The sequence below is a fragment of the Littorina saxatilis genome, linkage group LG5 (genome assembly GCF_037325665.1).
Source record: "Littorina saxatilis isolate snail1 linkage group LG5, US_GU_Lsax_2.0, whole genome shotgun sequence".
Classification (NCBI taxonomy): domain Eukaryota; kingdom Metazoa; phylum Mollusca; class Gastropoda; order Littorinimorpha; family Littorinidae; genus Littorina; species Littorina saxatilis.
In genome coordinates this window covers 29,794,623-29,811,879 of record NC_090249.1, presented here as the reverse complement: position 1 = coordinate 29,811,879, position 17,257 = coordinate 29,794,623, and the positions used below count along the sequence as shown (strand labels likewise).

Here is a 17,257-nt window from a genome sequence, read left to right as displayed (position 1 = left end):
TTCTTTGTGATTAATGCATAATCACCAAAATAAATAAATACTGACATATCATAGTTTCGCTGATCAATCATTTCAAAATCATACCAGCAAAAGCACATAACTTCTCCCTACTTTGATTAGGGCTATCTGGGAATTCTAGATTCACAATACAGCTGAAACCGCCTTTTAAGACCCCCCCCCCCCCCCCCCAATTCAGACTTCCTGCCTTTTAAGACCCTGTTTTCTCAGACTTTGTGTTGATAACCTGTGTAAATGTACCCCCATTTTAAGACTCCCTCCCTCTTAAGACCTGATTACATCACATTTTTAGGAGGTCTTTAAAGGGGGGTTCCACTGTATAACTTGAAAAGCTCAGGGCTTCCCATACCTCTCACAGTGCACACCCATGTAGCCTTCCTGGCAGTTGGCACACTCGTACGCCTCCCTATCAGCCAGTGTGGGACGAGCGATGCACGATTCAGCAAAGAAATTGTTTCCAGCAATGAGGGGACAGGCGCACGGCTTGCAGTCGTCTTCCCTCCCTCGTCTCGGATCTCCATAGAAACCTGGCAGACATTGGTCGCAGTTGGTGCCTGCTGTGTTGTGTCTGCAGGCCTGAAATGAAAAATCATGTACGTAAAATGAATGTGTGTGAGAGTGTGTGGGTGTATGTGTGTGCATATGACTTTATATGTGTAGCATGTGGATTTTATTTTTCTGTCTTTCTGGTTTTGCTTTTCAATATTCAACACGGTGACCTGTACAACTACTCAAAGCTGCATAATGTTGGTTTTCAGTAATTCTTCCTTCTCTACCGTCTTGCTGAGATGAAATGACAGAAAAATGACGGCCAATTTTGACTCCTCTCTAAAGCTTGAGCATAAACATATAAAAAAAAAAGATTTTCCAAGACAGCAGCATACCTGGCAAGCGCCTGTGTTGGGGTCGCACTCTGATGCATGGTTGTAGCATTCACAGCGTCGACATACACCTGCATACAGCTGGTTACTTTCCCTTCGCCAGCCTGGTGTGCAACTCTGCACAAAGATAGAGCAAAGTCACACACATGTAATTGTTGTGCAACTGTACACAAAGATACAGCAAAGTAACAAACATGTAAAAGTTGTGCAACTGTACACAAAGATACAGCAAAGTCACAAACATGTAAAAGTTGTGCAACTGTACACAAAGATACAGCAAAGTCACAAACATGTAAAGGTTGTGCAACTGTACACAAAGATACAGCAAAGTCACAAATATGTAAAAGTTGTGCAACTGTACACAAAGATACAGCAAAGTCACAAACATCTAAGTGTGGAGTGAAGTGTATTTGAACTTCAAAAAGAGAAAGGGCAAGTACACGAGGGAGGCATAGCTCCTCTGAACAGCTACTGCCTGCGTGCACTCTCATTGTGCGTGTGTTTGTGTGTGTGTTATTTAGCTGTTTTGTGTTAGCTTAAACGCCCTCTAGGCCTAAAGCCGAATAAAACCTTAAAACCCTTACTCTAAACAAGACAGCAAAATCATCTGTGTCCTGTAAAAAGAAATGTTCGCTAGTAACAGAGAGGCACTCATGGAATCTCATTAAAGGCTCTACATTATATACATGTACAGTCGAACCCACCTAAAACGAACACGCTAGTTACGAATTTTGACTTATAACGTATTAGTTTTAAGTTCCCAACTGAATACCTCTTTCTTCATGCTTAAAAAAAATGCTTGAAACGAATTCTTTGTAACGAATTTATGCTTATAACGAGCACTTTTTGGATTCCCAAGCATGCATAATGTCTGTAATTTACTCACGCTTATGACGAAATCTTTAAACTCGTCCCGAGATCGACATATCATGGGAATTTGAGAAGTTTGAATGTGTCAAAGTCGCCGGAATGCAAGTGTTCCGCCATGTTTATTTGGTGTCCAAGGGAGGTCACTTCCCTTACTTCCATAAATATACTTGTGTATGTTGACCTCATGTGTTGTTTGTTCACTTATTTGAATCAAATAAACTCTTCTCATACTTTTTTGGGTTTGTATTGTTTTTCTTGTTTGTCTTGTTTGCTAAACTCCAGCTGGAACTTCGTCATGATCATGAGCGAAACATCGCACATGGACCGGATGTGTGTGTGTGTGACCAAAAACGTAACAAATGGATGAAACATCTGTGTGCTCACTCTCACTCAAACTCAACAATCATCACTCAACATGAGACACACATGAACATGTAACTAAATATGTCACTTTATTGTCCAAACATGAAGCAGCATGAAAGTTGCGAAAGAAACAAATTGAAACACCATAAAACGTACAAGACTTAAAAAAAAAAAAAAATCAATCAATTCTCTTAATACGAATTTCGGTTAAGACGAACTTATTTCCCGATCCCCAGTGATTCGTCTTGAGCGAGTTCGACTGTATATGGAAGTGATGCTTCATTCTATGCAACTGATACATATATGTCCATGTCTTTGTTTCTTTTTTAATGATCTTACTTGGAGTAAGTGAACAAGTGCAGAAGATGCAGTTTACACAAAAGAACTCACCTCACAGGAGAGGCCGGCATAACCCTCAGGACACTGGCACTGTTCTACAGATGTCAGTGTACGATTGCTCATCACCAGAGGGCTAGCCACGTCCAGGCTCACGTCTCGCAAGCTGCACAAACACACATGAGTTTTTAAAAGGTAAAGGTAAAGGTATTCCCATAACCATCTGGTCGTAGGGGAGAGAGATGTTAGAGATCTCCACTTTTCTGGGGGCCAGCTTTTTTTATGAGGGCGGTGCCCATCTCCTCTCCCTCGCTGCCTTTGCCTTCCCCGGCCCTGAATAGGGTCAGGTACCCATTTCCAGCAGGGTGGACTGGAGAGCGCTCGGAAAAATCGGGTATTTGTATTTGTCCCCGAGTGGGGGACGAACCACGACCTCCAGCGTGAGAGGCAAGCGCTCTAACCACTGCGCCACTCTGCTCTCTGAAGAGACATGCTCCTGCTTTTTGCCAAATGGAATCTGCGATGTTCCACATTCATTCAGCCAATGCTTATTGTGAATATATATACAGTATTTGATGTTCTGTCATTCAACAGCAGTCACGACTGACTGATTAATTAACTGATGGCTGTTCTTTTCATAAAGAAAATAACATAGCTCCATTCAAACTGATCTGCTACATACTTTGCCATCTTAAATGCGCCTGAAACCATGAAATGTGTACTATCAGCTAAAACTAAATGAACTCCACTCCCTTACAAAACAGTGTCTTGAGCAGTGTGGTAAGTGGCCTTGATCATGAGTTGCTGCAGACTGTAGAGCACGGTCATGAACTCTTGACGGGTCACGGGCTGGCGATTCTCCAGGTGGTACCATTCGTCCTCGGTCAGGCGGATCGACACCATGTTCTCCAGGTTTTCTCTCTTGTACTGGCGACCGTGGGCGATTGTCATACCACTGCCCTGGATGGAAGAACTACATGTATTTAGCTGTACAAATTTGAAACTCAATTGTAAAGTGAGTGCAATGCAGTTTGAAATGGTGATATAGTGATGTGAATATGATGCTGTGGCTCTGCTATTGAAGCACAATTAGAAGCTTAATCATGAACTGTATGCAAAGCAGTAAAAAATGGTGATATAGTGATGTACATGTGATACTGTGGCTCTGTTACTAAAGCAGAATTAGTTAATTAAACATTGCAAGAAAAGTAGCAAGAAACAGTGATATGCAAACAAGGTTTCAATCATACTTTGCAAGATTCTGAGTAAAATGAATGACTTTAAATCAAACAATGTTTTAATCTGGTGTTTATTATAAGATTACCAGACCGTGAAAGTTGAATGCAAATTTCAATCTTACCCTGAGAATGAGGTCAGGATCGGGCAGGTGGAAACGGTCAGCCAGGTTGCCGTCCAAGGTAAACTTCACCGTGTACTTCAGCCGACCTCCATAGGAACTCATCTGAAACAAACGTGTTTAAATATTTCCTATCAGCTCAAAGTTGAAGAAATAATAACCTCCACCACAACCATTATTACTACAGTGCAACTTTTATTTTAAGACCCTCCATTATAAGACACTCTATACTATAAGAGATGAGCCAGAAGTGTGTGGGCTTCCTGGCAGGCTTTGTAGCATCCTCATCATCACTACCACCACCATAACTTACTCTATTTCCCAGGAACATCGTGGGCACAAACCAGTAGTGGACTATCATCATCATAATCCTCCTCCTCATTATGATCCTCATGATCAACATCATGATCACCAACACAACCACCACCCAGAAACATCATGGGCACAAACCAGTAGTGAACTATCATCAACATAATCCTCCTCTTTATCATCATCATGATCCTCATCATGATCATCCCCACCACCACCACCACCATAACTCACTCTGTTTCAGAGGAACATATTGGTGAGAAACCAGTAAGGGATTATCCCTGTCATAATCCTCCTCTTGCTCCTCCTTATCATCATGATCCTCCTCCTCCAAATCATCATCATCATCAGCAGCAGCAGCAGCAGCAGCACCACCACCACCACCACCACCACCACCAACACTTACCCTATTTCCCAGGAACATCATGGGGGCGAGCCAGTAGTGGACCTCCTTGTTGGGTGTGTAGCGTGTGGACGTGGGACTGATGTTGACATCAATGTTGTTGACGTCTAGCAGGTAAGTCTTGGCCTCCAGCCATCCGTTGAACCGTCGAGCCAGCAAGGTTAGGCCGCCATCTTCCAAGGTCGAAAGCACCCAATCATCCATATGTGATATCTGGAACATTTCAATCAGTTACCTTATACCGGAGCAGCCACATGTACTGTAGCTTGCATGTGCATAACAATACTGTACACAGAAGTACAAAAAAACAACTCTAAAATGTCTCAGATACAACATCTGTTTGCGATTCTACTAAGGCTGCAAATACTTTGTTTCACAAAAAAACCATTAACTAAATATGCCTGCGCCGTCTTCTTCTTCTTCCTTTTTTGCTTCTTCAGACGTCCACTCATGTGGTGCGTATGAAAGCTGCCGTCCTCTTCAGATCTGCCAGGTCGCCAGACAGCTTCTCCTGCAGGTAGGTCTTGTCAGGCAATGCTTTGCATCTTTTATGCTCAGTCCTGGAGAAGGTGTGTGGTTGTCTTGAATGCAGTGTCGCAAGGACTCATCTCATATGAGTGCCTCCCCCGAAAGCGGCGTATGGCTTCCTGTAAGGCATACACGTAAAAAAAAAAAACATGTGCAAAAACATGAGTGAATGTGGGAGTTTCAGCCCATGAGCGAGGAAGAAGAAGACGAATATGAGTGCCAACTATGCATGCAATGATGACAGTAAAGGGTACCTCTGAGAGTCCCCAGCCAGCACTTGCACACTGCGTGGTGACACCAAAACAGAAGCACTCCATACAGCCGTCCGGGTTGTTCCTGTCCAGGTTGAAGTAGCCAGGCAAACACTGCCCACAATCACGACCTCCAACGTTGGCCTGAAAAAAAGATGATCAGTAAGAGATAATTAAAGTCCACCCCCCCCCCCCCCCCCTTTCAAGCCCAGCCGCACCTCACTTTTACGAATCCTCATTTTAAGCCCCCCCCCAACTTTTTAAGGCACTACAGCAATCCCTCCAATATACAGCCTCCCAGCGTGAGCAGACACCTGACATGTACAGACAAATTTGCAAGACACAGAGTGATTTTCAACGATAATTGCACCCTCTAAAGCAGCAACCTGCAAAATGTTGACGCAACTGAAAGCAAGCACAAACACAGAGAAACATTACTTTTTCTCATGGTGCTACCAACCAAGTGATTTTGTCAGTGTACAAGGCATGCTATATTTTTAATGTCTGATTTAAGCTGACTATTGTAGGTGTGATATAGGAAGGTTAAGGTGATAAGGAGCAGTGGAGGAAAACTGATATAGTCACACATTTGGCACAACTGACTGTAAGATGCACAGGTACGAATTAAGAAAAAAACACCACCCTAAAATCCATAAATTACTGTTGTGACTTTTATTGCACTTCTGCTTTGTCAACTTTGTAACATTGTATCTTCCCACTGACCTTGCACCTGCAAGGTTGATTGCAGGCTTTGGGGTCGACACTGCCAGCAGGATTACAAGGGCAAGGTCGACAGTTGGGGTAACCAGAGTAACCAAACGCACAACCTCTGCAATCAGCCCCACCAAAGCCTGGCTTGCAGATACAGTCTCCTGGGTTCTGCAAAAGAAAGCAAAATGAATTGAAAGTGCACTGTGTTTATGATAAATACTCAAGTTAGTATTACATTTACACTGTTTTCATCTGCATCTCCCCTAATGGGAGTATGTATTGCGGCAGATGAAACCACAGAACTTTTCTATCTGACTCTCAGTGTTCCAAAACACAGTTTCTTCAACAATTCAATACAACAAACAAAAACCAGAGCAAACAAGCAAACACAGAAACATTAATTTTTCTCACTTTCAAAGTCCTCATCAGCAAAAATTGATGCCTCTCTAACACAGTTCTTCATTGGAACTAAAAAAATAACAACAAGCAAACAAACAAACAAGCAAACAAACACACAAACAAACAAAAACTCACCAGCCCCTCATCCACGCGACTGTCATCAGGGACACACTGTGAGGTGGAGGTGGCCGTCTCGCGACAGTTGCACGGCCGACACGGCATAGGGGCGGTGGGGGCATAACCTCCGGGTCTGTAGTAGCCGTTCAGACATCGCTCACAGTTGATTCCCATTGTGAACTCCTGTAACAGCAGAATAGGGTTAAAAATCAATTTCACTGCATGGGACTGTAGCCTAGAATTTGTGATACAGTGGTACATCCTAAAATCTGAGAAATGTGCGTCTTAAAAGTGAGGTACATGTAGTCTTACAATGGAAATGAATTCAGTGACACAATGAAAACAAGTCTGAGAAAATAGAGGTCTGATAGCAGAGGGAGTCTTATATTAATGGAGGGTCTTAACACAGAAGTTCCACTGTACCAGTCAATTTGCACAGCTCAGGCACATGGTGCTTTCCTTCAATGTGTAATTCACAGAGACACAAGCGATAGAGTGATAAAATGAAAATGCAATGTGGGAAAACAAAGGGCAACAAGCATTAACAAGCATACAAACAACAGCAGGAACAGGGATATGAAAGCATACGTATGACAGATGTGCAGAAATTAAACTGCGTTTGGCTGCATCTCCCCTTCAGTTGGAGCATGTATATAATATCTAGCATCAGCGTCAGAGTGTGAAATAGCAAATATTACCTGGCAGTTCAAGCAGACACCTCCTCCCTCGTAGCTTCCCTCCATGTTGAGACTGGAACCCTCGGCATCCACTGTGGCGTTATAGGCACACTCCATTGCCTTCCCGTGACAGTTACACGCTGCAACAAGGTGACAAGGTCTGGTTACAGTGGACCCCCCCCCTCCTTTTAAGTCCCTCCAATTTAAGACTTCTTCCCTTTTAAGACTTAGATTTTTTAAAATTTTCTGTTCATTGCATCTGTAAATTCACCCCCATTGTAAGACTTCCTCCTTTTTAAGACTTGATTTTCTGAGATTTTTTTAGGTCTTAAAAAGGAGGGTTCCACTGTATTACAAAACTGCATTTCTCTATCAATGTCTCAACACAAGAGCGCAGGAGTCACAAACTTGTAAGAAGCCTACCAATGAATGAATTAGATTTACAGAACAAAATCACAAATATAATCTAATCATTGTATGTATTCTTATCCTCATTGGGACTAGTTATTGCGAATCAGTGATTGATTCCAACAAGGTTTCAGGCATGTCAGCAATTGCTCAAATGCAGTGTGGTAAGCACAATCGCTAGGCAAAACTGTCTCAATGCCACCTAGAAACATTCATGATAATTATGAAAAAGGCCACAATAACTGTACTCCAGGATAACAATAAAAAAAGAAGTTACATTTTACAAAGCCAAGAAGCATAACAATGAACATTTTCTGAAAAAAGCAGTACAGCACCAGCAAACATTCAATTCCTAATGATCAGACTTTGAGGAGCAACATCTCCATCTGAATTTCTCTGAACAACATTTTACCTTCACATCCAAGTCCCTGAATGCCACCCGTACGCCACGGTTTCTGGTTGAACAAGGGCAAGCACTGCTCACAGTTGTCTCCTCCCGTGTTATGCTGGCACTGACACTGGAACCTCTGAAAAATTACCCCAAGGTGTGTTAAAGTAAGGTAATATCCAGAACTTTCCTAGGTAATGATGCAAAGATAAATCTATGATCCTGATGATTAAAACAATTTCATTAATGAGTCTCTCTCCTTCCCCTCTCCACCTCTCACACACACACACATGCAGGCATGCATGCACACACTAACACACACACACCGTCTCTTTCTTCCTAACACACACACACCGTCTCTTTCTTCCTAACAATTACACACAGAATGAAGCTCCCCAAAACCACAAACATGTGCAAACTTGCTTACATCAGGTATGTCACTGCGACGCCTGCAATATGTAGCGTGTCCATAGCAAATGCACTGACCGCCAATTGAGATGTCTTTGATGGAATAAAAATACTGAAACAGAGGCAGAGCAAACAAGATTATATTGCCAGAGCAAAAAAAAGTGATCCAACAGATAGGTCTCAATGATATTTCAGAATAACTCTACATGCATGTAATTATGCTAACTTACTCTAGCTAAATGTATAAGCATTCCAGTATATAAATACATCAGTTAGCTTGCTCATTGTAAAAACAAAAAAGGTTCAGATGGCCGCTGGTAATAATTGCTCTATAGATATATATATATATTTGCAACAGAATACCTTAATAGAAATACAACTATAGGGAATTCTTCACATGTTTGATCAAAATTGTACGCATGCACAGAAACACACACAAACTACCGTTCTCCTCCCCCCCTTCCTCTATTTCCAATTCCTCTGCATACCGTTATTGCATACTGATTAGCCCCCGCACCCCCCCCCCCCAATGCCTCAGCATACTTTCATCCCACATATTGACAAAATATAAACAAATCCTCAGCACTATAAATATCAAAAGGCTTTTTCTTTCAAGAGTAACACTATCAAAACGGCAAACCAACAAACAAACAATGACAGAGACCAGTCGTTTACACAGAGGACTAAAGACGTCAGCTTAATCCAATGATCAAGCACGACAGTTGAGAGCAAGGCAAACACAGTTTAGCCAGAGCAGACAGACCACAGAAACCTCCCCACTTCACTCAATTGCCCCTCCCCATTCTTTTCTGACAGGTGTGAATCCTGTCTCGAGTGCAACTCAAATTTCATCTGAGCCTTGAGTATCACCCAATGCCTTTGCACAGTTTGTGATCACACAATGGAGTTGATGTTTCTCAATGGAGACTGTTTGTCATAACACAATGATGTTGACATAACGTAAATAGAATGGTTCTCCTGTTCTGAATCAGCATTATTCTTATGGGGAAGCTAGCCCAGTTAGAGGACACAGAGGTCTAACATTTTACAAGTAAAAAAAAATGCACAGTGGTTCATGTAGGCACTCTTAGTCTTACTCTTAGTCTTAATCTAAACAACAAAGTGACTGTGGTAAGATGAACAAAGTTAAAAAAACAAAGGAATACTGTACTCATTCATTTCCGTTCCTAGAGTTCCTTCCCTTTTTTGCGTGTTTCCCCTCCATTTTCTTTCAAACCTTGTTCGTTCCGTGTTGCGTCTGCTTTTTGTTGTCTTTTGTGTTCTTGTTTTTCCTGATGAAGCTTTCATAAGCAAAAATTTGTACCGTCTTGTCTCGTTCTTGTATTGGTGAGTACAGTATTCCTTTGTTTTTTTATCTTAGTCTTAAGTTAAATTTTGAAATTAAAGATGCGGCTAACAACAAATGTTAATGTGTGTGTGTGTGTGTGTGTGTGTGTGTGTGTGTGTGTGTGTGTGTGTGTGTGTGTGATAACTGATATGGTTTGGCATTGTTTTTAAAGAGAAGTGAAGTTCAACACAGACCTATGTCTATGTCAGATGAGTCACCACTGATATAATACACTCGGAATGTAAGAGTGATGAACCAACTCTGCTGGTTTATTTATATTGTAATGGAGGATTGTCGCAGGTTTAGTGTGACAACATATGTGACTGGGAGAAAGACTGGGAAAAGGAGACACAGATAAGCAATCACATTCAGCAGTCCCGAGACATATATAGTGAAACTAGTGAAAGAGAAAGTAGAGAAGCTTAGATGCATGGTTTGTGAAATGAGGTAAAGAGAGAGAGAGACTTGCATTGAGAGAGACACACACACATGTAGAGACAGACAGATGGACATAAAGAATTCTCTCAATAATCATTGCTCAGTACAATGTAACAACACCAATGCAGATCAATTCTGAAACTGCAAACAATTCTGAAACTGTTTGCAAGCAATTTTCTGTCTCTTCCGTATATATTTATATAGACCGCTAAGAAATTTTCATTTGCCTCAAATGATAAAGCCACAGAAAATGCTAACATTTCAGTTTTAAAAATACCTACCCTGCGGGTAACTGAGGGATCCACATCTCTGAAACTGAACTGCTCGAAGAACATGAGGTCTGCGTTGAGTGTTCGGATCCTCTGCAGGCGTAGTTGAACATAGCGAGCAGATGTAAAATCCTGAAAAAATAATAATATATAAACCAATGTTTTAGTGTGGCAGGTCCGGTATCCAGGTTTCCCAATTGCTTCGTGTCTGGCCGATTCATGTGGAGCACGTGATGCGCACAAAAAATATTGGCGGTCTAGAAGTGTCGTCTGCGCAATGATTGCGGCGGCTTTCTTGACCGCTAAGGACGACCATGCACGTTGTGAGATGTCATTTGTTAGACCTCAATTTTGTAGCTTTATCAAATGCTGGATCAAATAAGTTCAAGTGAGAAAGTCTTACACTACAGTTAAATGTACAACATGAATTGATACATATGATACACTAGCTGTACTAAATTGTATCAGTCACTTCTATTCTGACATATATGCAGCTCAGAAGTGTAGTTCTGTGTGGAGATTTTGTCCTTCAGAATTTGCGCACACCAGATCGAGTGAGAGGGAGACACATGCATATATGATGTCTCTGGAAATACAAAATTTGTTGACCCTGATAAGAGGATATAACATTTCAAACTTTGCTAGTTACCCTCCCCCTCTCACACACAACCCCATACACAGTAATAAACACTAATAGTCCCCAAACAACTAACACTAACTGCAGTAAAAGCAACAAAATCATCCCTAAAATCCTATGTGCACAACTAGTGAACTACAAGTTACAACTACAAGCATCTGTTGTTGTTGTAAAGAAAGTTAGGTGTAATAAGAACACAGAAAGGCAAAAACTTGGAAGTCAGTCTTTGATAAAGTCTCTTATTGTTATTAAAACATATGAACATAATTTTAAATCAGCAAACACCTACGCGTCAATGGCAACGCGTTTAACTTTAAAAGTGCGCCATTTTTTTCGACTATGAAGGGAGGCTACTCTGAATGTGTTATATTTCTTAAAGGTAAATGATCTCCCTTCCAACAGGCACTGGAAGCACTAACTGACATAATTGGTTCATCTCAGCATCGATCTAGTTGTGGCCCAACTACTTTGACTCAAAGTTTGAGTGGCTGTCCATATAACCTTGAGCACTATTTCAAGAATAGCCAGTATTCCAACGTTGTTGCTCGGTACCACTGCCGGGTGACCGACCGGCCAGCGGCGGCGGGCCGCATGAGTGACTCAAGTTCTTCTTCTTCCATAGAGGACTGGGTTCTTGCGAACGTCTCAGAGTCCTGCGGTTGAGTCAACCGGCAAACAGGGAGATTAAAAATCCGGGGAGGTTTAAAACTATGTACAGGGCGGGAGAGTGCGTTCAGGGGACTCTCATGCCCGACTGCAGGAGACTGCCGCCGAGACGGGAGCGAAACGACTCCAGGGAGGGCCGGGCCGACGATACCGGGCTAGTGTTGGCAACTTATTCCATTCGGAGATTGTGCAGGGGAAAAATGAGTTTGAAAGGGCTGGGTGGAGGGCGTAGTCCTGGTGCAGCTGGCCAGCTCCCCGTGTTCGAGGGTCGGAGGGAGAGGTGTACGCCGCTGCGGCGATGGCTACTAGTGAGTTTTTGATTTTGTACAACATCACTTATCGCATGTTTTGGCGGCGGGTCTCCAGGCTGTCCCAGTTGAGTTTGTTGAGCATAGTGGTAACGGAGCCAGGTCGGTTCCTGTCTGTGTAGTTCAGTGTTGAACACATACCTAGCTGCTCGTCGCTGGACCTTTTCAAGTGGAGCCTTTTCCTGTTCAAGGTGGGCGACGCATCAGTTCGGCGTAAATGACTGAGACTGACTAAAACAATGCCGAGCCAGTAAATAACAGAGAAAGTCAGTTAGTCCTTGCCGGTTTTTAATTGAAAAAGCCTGCAGAAAAGGTCTACAGAACTGATTTTTGCCCGGTCACTGAGTACTGACGAACTCCCGGCCGAGACTGACTGTGACCGGCAGCGGCAGCGGCCGGAAGCGGGGGCCGTTTCAAGAAGCTCTGCACGGTCTGCATAACAAAATACCGGCTCAGTTTCTCTTGTTTGCCTTCCGTGAGGAAACTGAACAGTAAAGCCCCAGTAGTGATATATTCAGTCCCCGCCCAGAAACTTGTTCCCCCTCCCCCTGCCCTGCCCAAAAACTCCACCACTTCATTAGCCGCAAGGGACAAAACTATGGGCAAACAAGATCGCGTGGCTTATCTTCCTTGTACTCTAATGAGCAGAGTGCACCATCTGTCAGAGGAACTTGAAGGGAATTAACCTGTCCTCTGTGATTTGCTCGCCATCAAGCGAATGGGTCCCCACAATCTTTGCCCGGGGCGGGATTAGAATCACCGGGTTCGCCTCTCTGAAGTGTCCACTCTTTGAAAGGCACGCGCGACTACGAAAGGCAGCTGGGTTCATGCGGCGATGGCCAAGCACGTTTAAGTGGTGGTAGGGACGCCAATGCGTGGGTATTGTCGGGGCTATGGGGATCCTCTGCGGATACCTATAGCTTTTCCTGGCTTCTCTGACAAGAGTAAGGTGTACCTACGTTGATTTCGAGTGGCCTGTACACTATACCTCAGTATGCTCTGTTTGCCCATCAGTATACGTCAAGTTTCTCAATGGGTGAGCAGGGATCTGCTGGTAAACCCTCGATTGGACTACCAGTGCACAGACCAGAGCGAAGGCCTGCATTGAGAAAGTATGATTCTGAACAGACTTATAGCATAGCCTGTATAGTATATAGCCCGAATATTGTTTAGCGTCAGCGCAGGTCCGGGCAAAACGCCGAAAACTTGATCATGTCATAATTTCGGTATAGTACTGGCCGCGGGCCGATTTGGATGCGTTATGTTTTCCTTCTTACTCAGTACACGTTTTCGAAGAATTCGATTTTGGGGGTGAAATCTATAAAAATGTTACCACCAATTTTCTTCACATGCAAGAAACTGACATGCTTTTCGTCCATAAATAATTTCACTTCTTAATTTTACCAGGAAACAACATTTCAGTCTTGAGTATATGTCGAGGGGGAAATATGTACACAGGCAAAAGATGAAATCGTGACACCGGAGGCGAAAATACGCGGCGACTACGAACAGAAAATCTGAAAAGAAAGGTTCCAGTGCATACAAACTACGACCAAAATTTGATGTACAGTTGCATTGCATTCCTACTCAGGCGTGCAACAGCCTAACTGAAGTTCGCGCCGATGCCGTGATATGGCTTGCAAGGACATTATATTACAGGCTCAACAAAGATCCTCATCGCTGAGGGTGTTCTTGTATCTCCTTAGGATTTTTGTCTTTATTTGCGATTTCCATCGCTGTTCCATTTGGAAAATTCCAGAGTTAATTACGCTTTGTGACAAATAAATCGTAGGTTTATCAATTCTATAGTCAAGTCAGTCTACAGGTCGCGCGTGCTTTTTTTTCACACTGGAAGGTGTTCATCGTTCACGTTGATGCGTTTGATTTCTTTAGCCAATACAGTATACAACTGCCTTGAAACAATTATAAATACAACTTTTGAAAGAAAGAAAGAAAGAAAGAAAGTGAAAAACTAAAGAACGAAAGAAAGAAAGAAAGAAAAAGGCAGAACTGAAAAGAAACAAAGAAAACAAAACAGGGAAAAGAAAGAACTGGAAAGAAAAAACACAGAAAAAAACAGAAAAAAGGACAAAGACTAAGAAAGCGCAAAAGAAAACTAAAAAATGTTGGCACTTGTGGCTCCGAACTTATTCGCTAAAGTGTTCCACACACATGCGCGCCGTTCGTGACAAGCCATGAAAACGAATGTAATCAGAAACGACCAGACTACACAAAAAGTACAAGAGGCACTTCACACAATGGTAAGAGATTTCTGAACACGTCATAGGATGACAGAATGATTATCGGAGTCACGGCGTTGTTCTGCGGGTGTCAAAGGTGACTGCCGGAAACTTTTGTTTTGTATCGTTTCGATTTGTAGAGAAAGTGAGGCACACAAACCTGTGCGGATTCCTCAAAGCCATTGGCGTTTTTTGCTTGGACTCAGCGTAAGATTTAAAGAGAGAGAGAGAGGGGGGGGGGAGGGAATGAATAATGTGTGTGTGTGTGTGTGTGTGTGTGTGTGTGTGTGAGTGTGAGAGAGAGAAAGAGAGAGACAAAGAGAGAAAGCGTGAGAGGGAATGTGTGTGTGTGTGTGTGTGTGTGTGCGTGTGTGCGTGCGTGCGTGCGTGCGTGTGTGTGTGTGTGTGTGTGAGTGTGTGTGTGAGTGTGTGTGTGTATATGCGTGCGTGCGTGTGTGTGCGCGTGTGTGCGCTGGTGACAAGCCAAAACAAAAAAGGTGTGTAATCAGAAACGGCTAGACTACAATCATTAAAAATGCAAGAGAACATGTCATAGAATGACAGATTATCAGAGTCACGGAGTGTTTTGGGGGGGTCAAAGCGGATCACGTTAAACGACGGTGGCTGCCGGAAACTTTTATTCTGTATGGTTTCAATTTGAGTCATGGTTCCCAGAAGTTAAACATCAGATGAGAGCGAACATAAGGTGTGTCCAGAGATACAGAGTTTCGATAGATGTACTTGATAGAGAGAAAGAGAGAAAGAGAGAGAGAGAGAGAGAGAGAGAGAGAGAGAGAGAGAGAGAGAGAGAGAGAGAGAGAGAGAGAGAGAGAGAGAGAGAGAGAGAGAGAGAGAGAGAGAGAGAGAGAGATTCTGTCTGTCTGTCTGATCTTCAGTTATGGCTTTTTTTCTGAACTGGATGAGAGGTAAAGATCGCTGAGAGGTACGTGTGGGGTCGAGTTACCGTAAAACAACGTGTTCCAAGCGACCTGAATACCGCCCATGGATCTATTGCTCATCACCTTCTTCTTCTTCTGCGTTCCCAACGGCAAAGACGGGGACGTAGCTCAGTTGGTAGCGCGCTGGCTTTGTAGCCAGTGGGTCGCTATCAGCGTGGGTTCGGCAAGACATTATATTTCTCGGAGTCAACTTTGTGCAGACTCTCTTCGGTGTCCGAACACCCCCGTGTGCACATATGCGCACGAACGTTCACAGCGAAAGTCTCAGGGCTTGGAAAACACGAAGACACGCATGCATGATCTCTCGTCTCTGATTATCATGATCGTATTTCGATACTTTGACGAGACAAACACAATGCTGGTGTGTCGAAGAAGACAGCCACAGCGGGCTTGTTCTAGCCAAAGTATCACACCATATCTTCAGCGTATTACCAATACCTGTCCCAATATAGGCCAACTGGTCTAAGAGGACGTTAAACCCTAATAGTCAGTCAGTCGGCAAAGACGCGATCCCATGACGTGAAGCTTCAACTCAGTAGTCCATGCACCGACAGTTCCAGGTGATCTCCGTTACACTGACTTGCGAGGCGCCGCTAACGAGCCCGCCAATTAATCTAATTACTCAGACGAATGATTCTTGTTTAATCCCACACATGAAGAAAGCGTGCCCTTGCATAAGAATACAAATCATTTGAGACTAACTGAGAACTTGCTGCTTTTTGGCAAGAGTGAAAGCTATGAATGGGTGTATGCGGTAAAAACACTTCCGGCTTTTTTTCAGTGTTGCTTTATAAAACAACTGATTTGGAATATTAGGCCGTGAAAAGTAGGATATGCGCCGAAATGGCTGCGATCTGCTGGCCGATGTGAATGCGTGATGTATTGTGTAAAAAAATTCCATCTCACACGGCATAAATAAATCCCTGCGCCTTGAATATGTGCGCGATATAAATTGCATAAAAAAATATTTTTAAAAAATCCCTGCGCTTAGAACTGTACCCACGGAATACGCGCGATATAAGCCTCATATTGATTGATTGATTGATTGATGTGTTTTTTATATTTTTTATAAAGAGCACAAAGATAAGCATAAAACATTGTCGAACATACCCGTGCACTGCCTCGTAATTAATCTATTCAAGGGCAAGTAAAATAAGAAAGTAATCCCCTAGATAAGTGAGCAGTTATTCAAGACGTAGCCAGCCCTGCTCTTATTGTAAAGCGTTCAGGTATTTCGTTAAGAAGCACATGTTTTTGTTTTCAAATCAATGTGAATAACATATACAAACGAACGTACACAAACCATAAAATGCAGTTTTCGTGAACTCACCAGCAAAACTCGACTGGGCTGGAAAACTCCCGGACGACCGTTGACTATGGACACAAAAATCTGAAAAACACGAAAGTGAATGAATTAGTACATGAACATGCTCGGCTAAGCTTTGAATACCTTGAAAGTAATTGGAGGGGATAAAAATGAGAGAGAGAGAGAGAGAGAGAGAGAGAGAGAGAGAGAGAGAGAGAGAGAGAGGGAGGGAGGGAGTTGTTTTGGGAAACTATAATTATATGCATTAAGAAACCATGCAGGAGTAATTAAAATATATAATCTCTGTTTGTTTGTTTGTTTGTTTGTTTGTCTCTCTGGAGTGAAATAAATATGACCAAACATTCAAACAAACACACAAACTGCAAAGGTCATGAAAAACAACACTCTTGGCAATTGGCACTCAACGAAACCATTGACTTTTTGCTTCAGGCCAATAACCCTCCTCCTGACTCGTTTAGCCACTCTTACGGCGCACTCCATCTAAAAGCCACACTGCCCGCCATCAGAAGTGTTTTCATTCGTCAAAACTCCAATACCATGTCGCTTGAATGGGCTCAGAAAGTGCAAGCGTGTAGAAAAACTCAAAAGTGTTTGTGTGTGTTTAAAGGTACTTAACTTGTCAAATCCAGGTGCACGGAGCC

The 17,257-nt window shown here is 42.9% G+C and overlaps 1 protein-coding gene across 3 annotated transcripts in view; it reads right to left on the bottom strand.

Moving 5' to 3' along the window:
• The window catches only part of LOC138966814 (laminin subunit alpha-2-like), a 242,658-nt gene that overhangs the window by 101,894 nt on the left and 123,507 nt on the right, over window positions 1–17,257 (bottom strand). For all 3 annotated transcript variants that reach the window (XM_070339159.1, XM_070339160.1, XM_070339161.1), the window contains exons 4-17: window positions 16,620–16,679; window positions 10,492–10,611; window positions 8,444–8,536; window positions 8,041–8,155; window positions 7,242–7,360; window positions 6,562–6,726; window positions 6,040–6,195; window positions 5,320–5,460; window positions 4,541–4,750; window positions 3,829–3,930; window positions 3,226–3,428; window positions 2,523–2,634; window positions 903–1,016; window positions 368–594 (exon numbers count right to left, since the gene is read on the bottom strand). In XM_070339159.1, coding sequence (XP_070195260.1) covers window positions 368–594; window positions 903–1,016; window positions 2,523–2,634; window positions 3,226–3,428; window positions 3,829–3,930; window positions 4,541–4,750; window positions 5,320–5,460; window positions 6,040–6,195; window positions 6,562–6,726; window positions 7,242–7,360; window positions 8,041–8,155; window positions 8,444–8,536; window positions 10,492–10,611; window positions 16,620–16,679 — 1,937 coding nt within the window. The remainder of the gene's footprint in view (window positions 1–367; window positions 595–902; window positions 1,017–2,522; window positions 2,635–3,225; window positions 3,429–3,828; window positions 3,931–4,540; window positions 4,751–5,319; window positions 5,461–6,039; window positions 6,196–6,561; window positions 6,727–7,241; window positions 7,361–8,040; window positions 8,156–8,443; window positions 8,537–10,491; window positions 10,612–16,619; window positions 16,680–17,257) is intronic.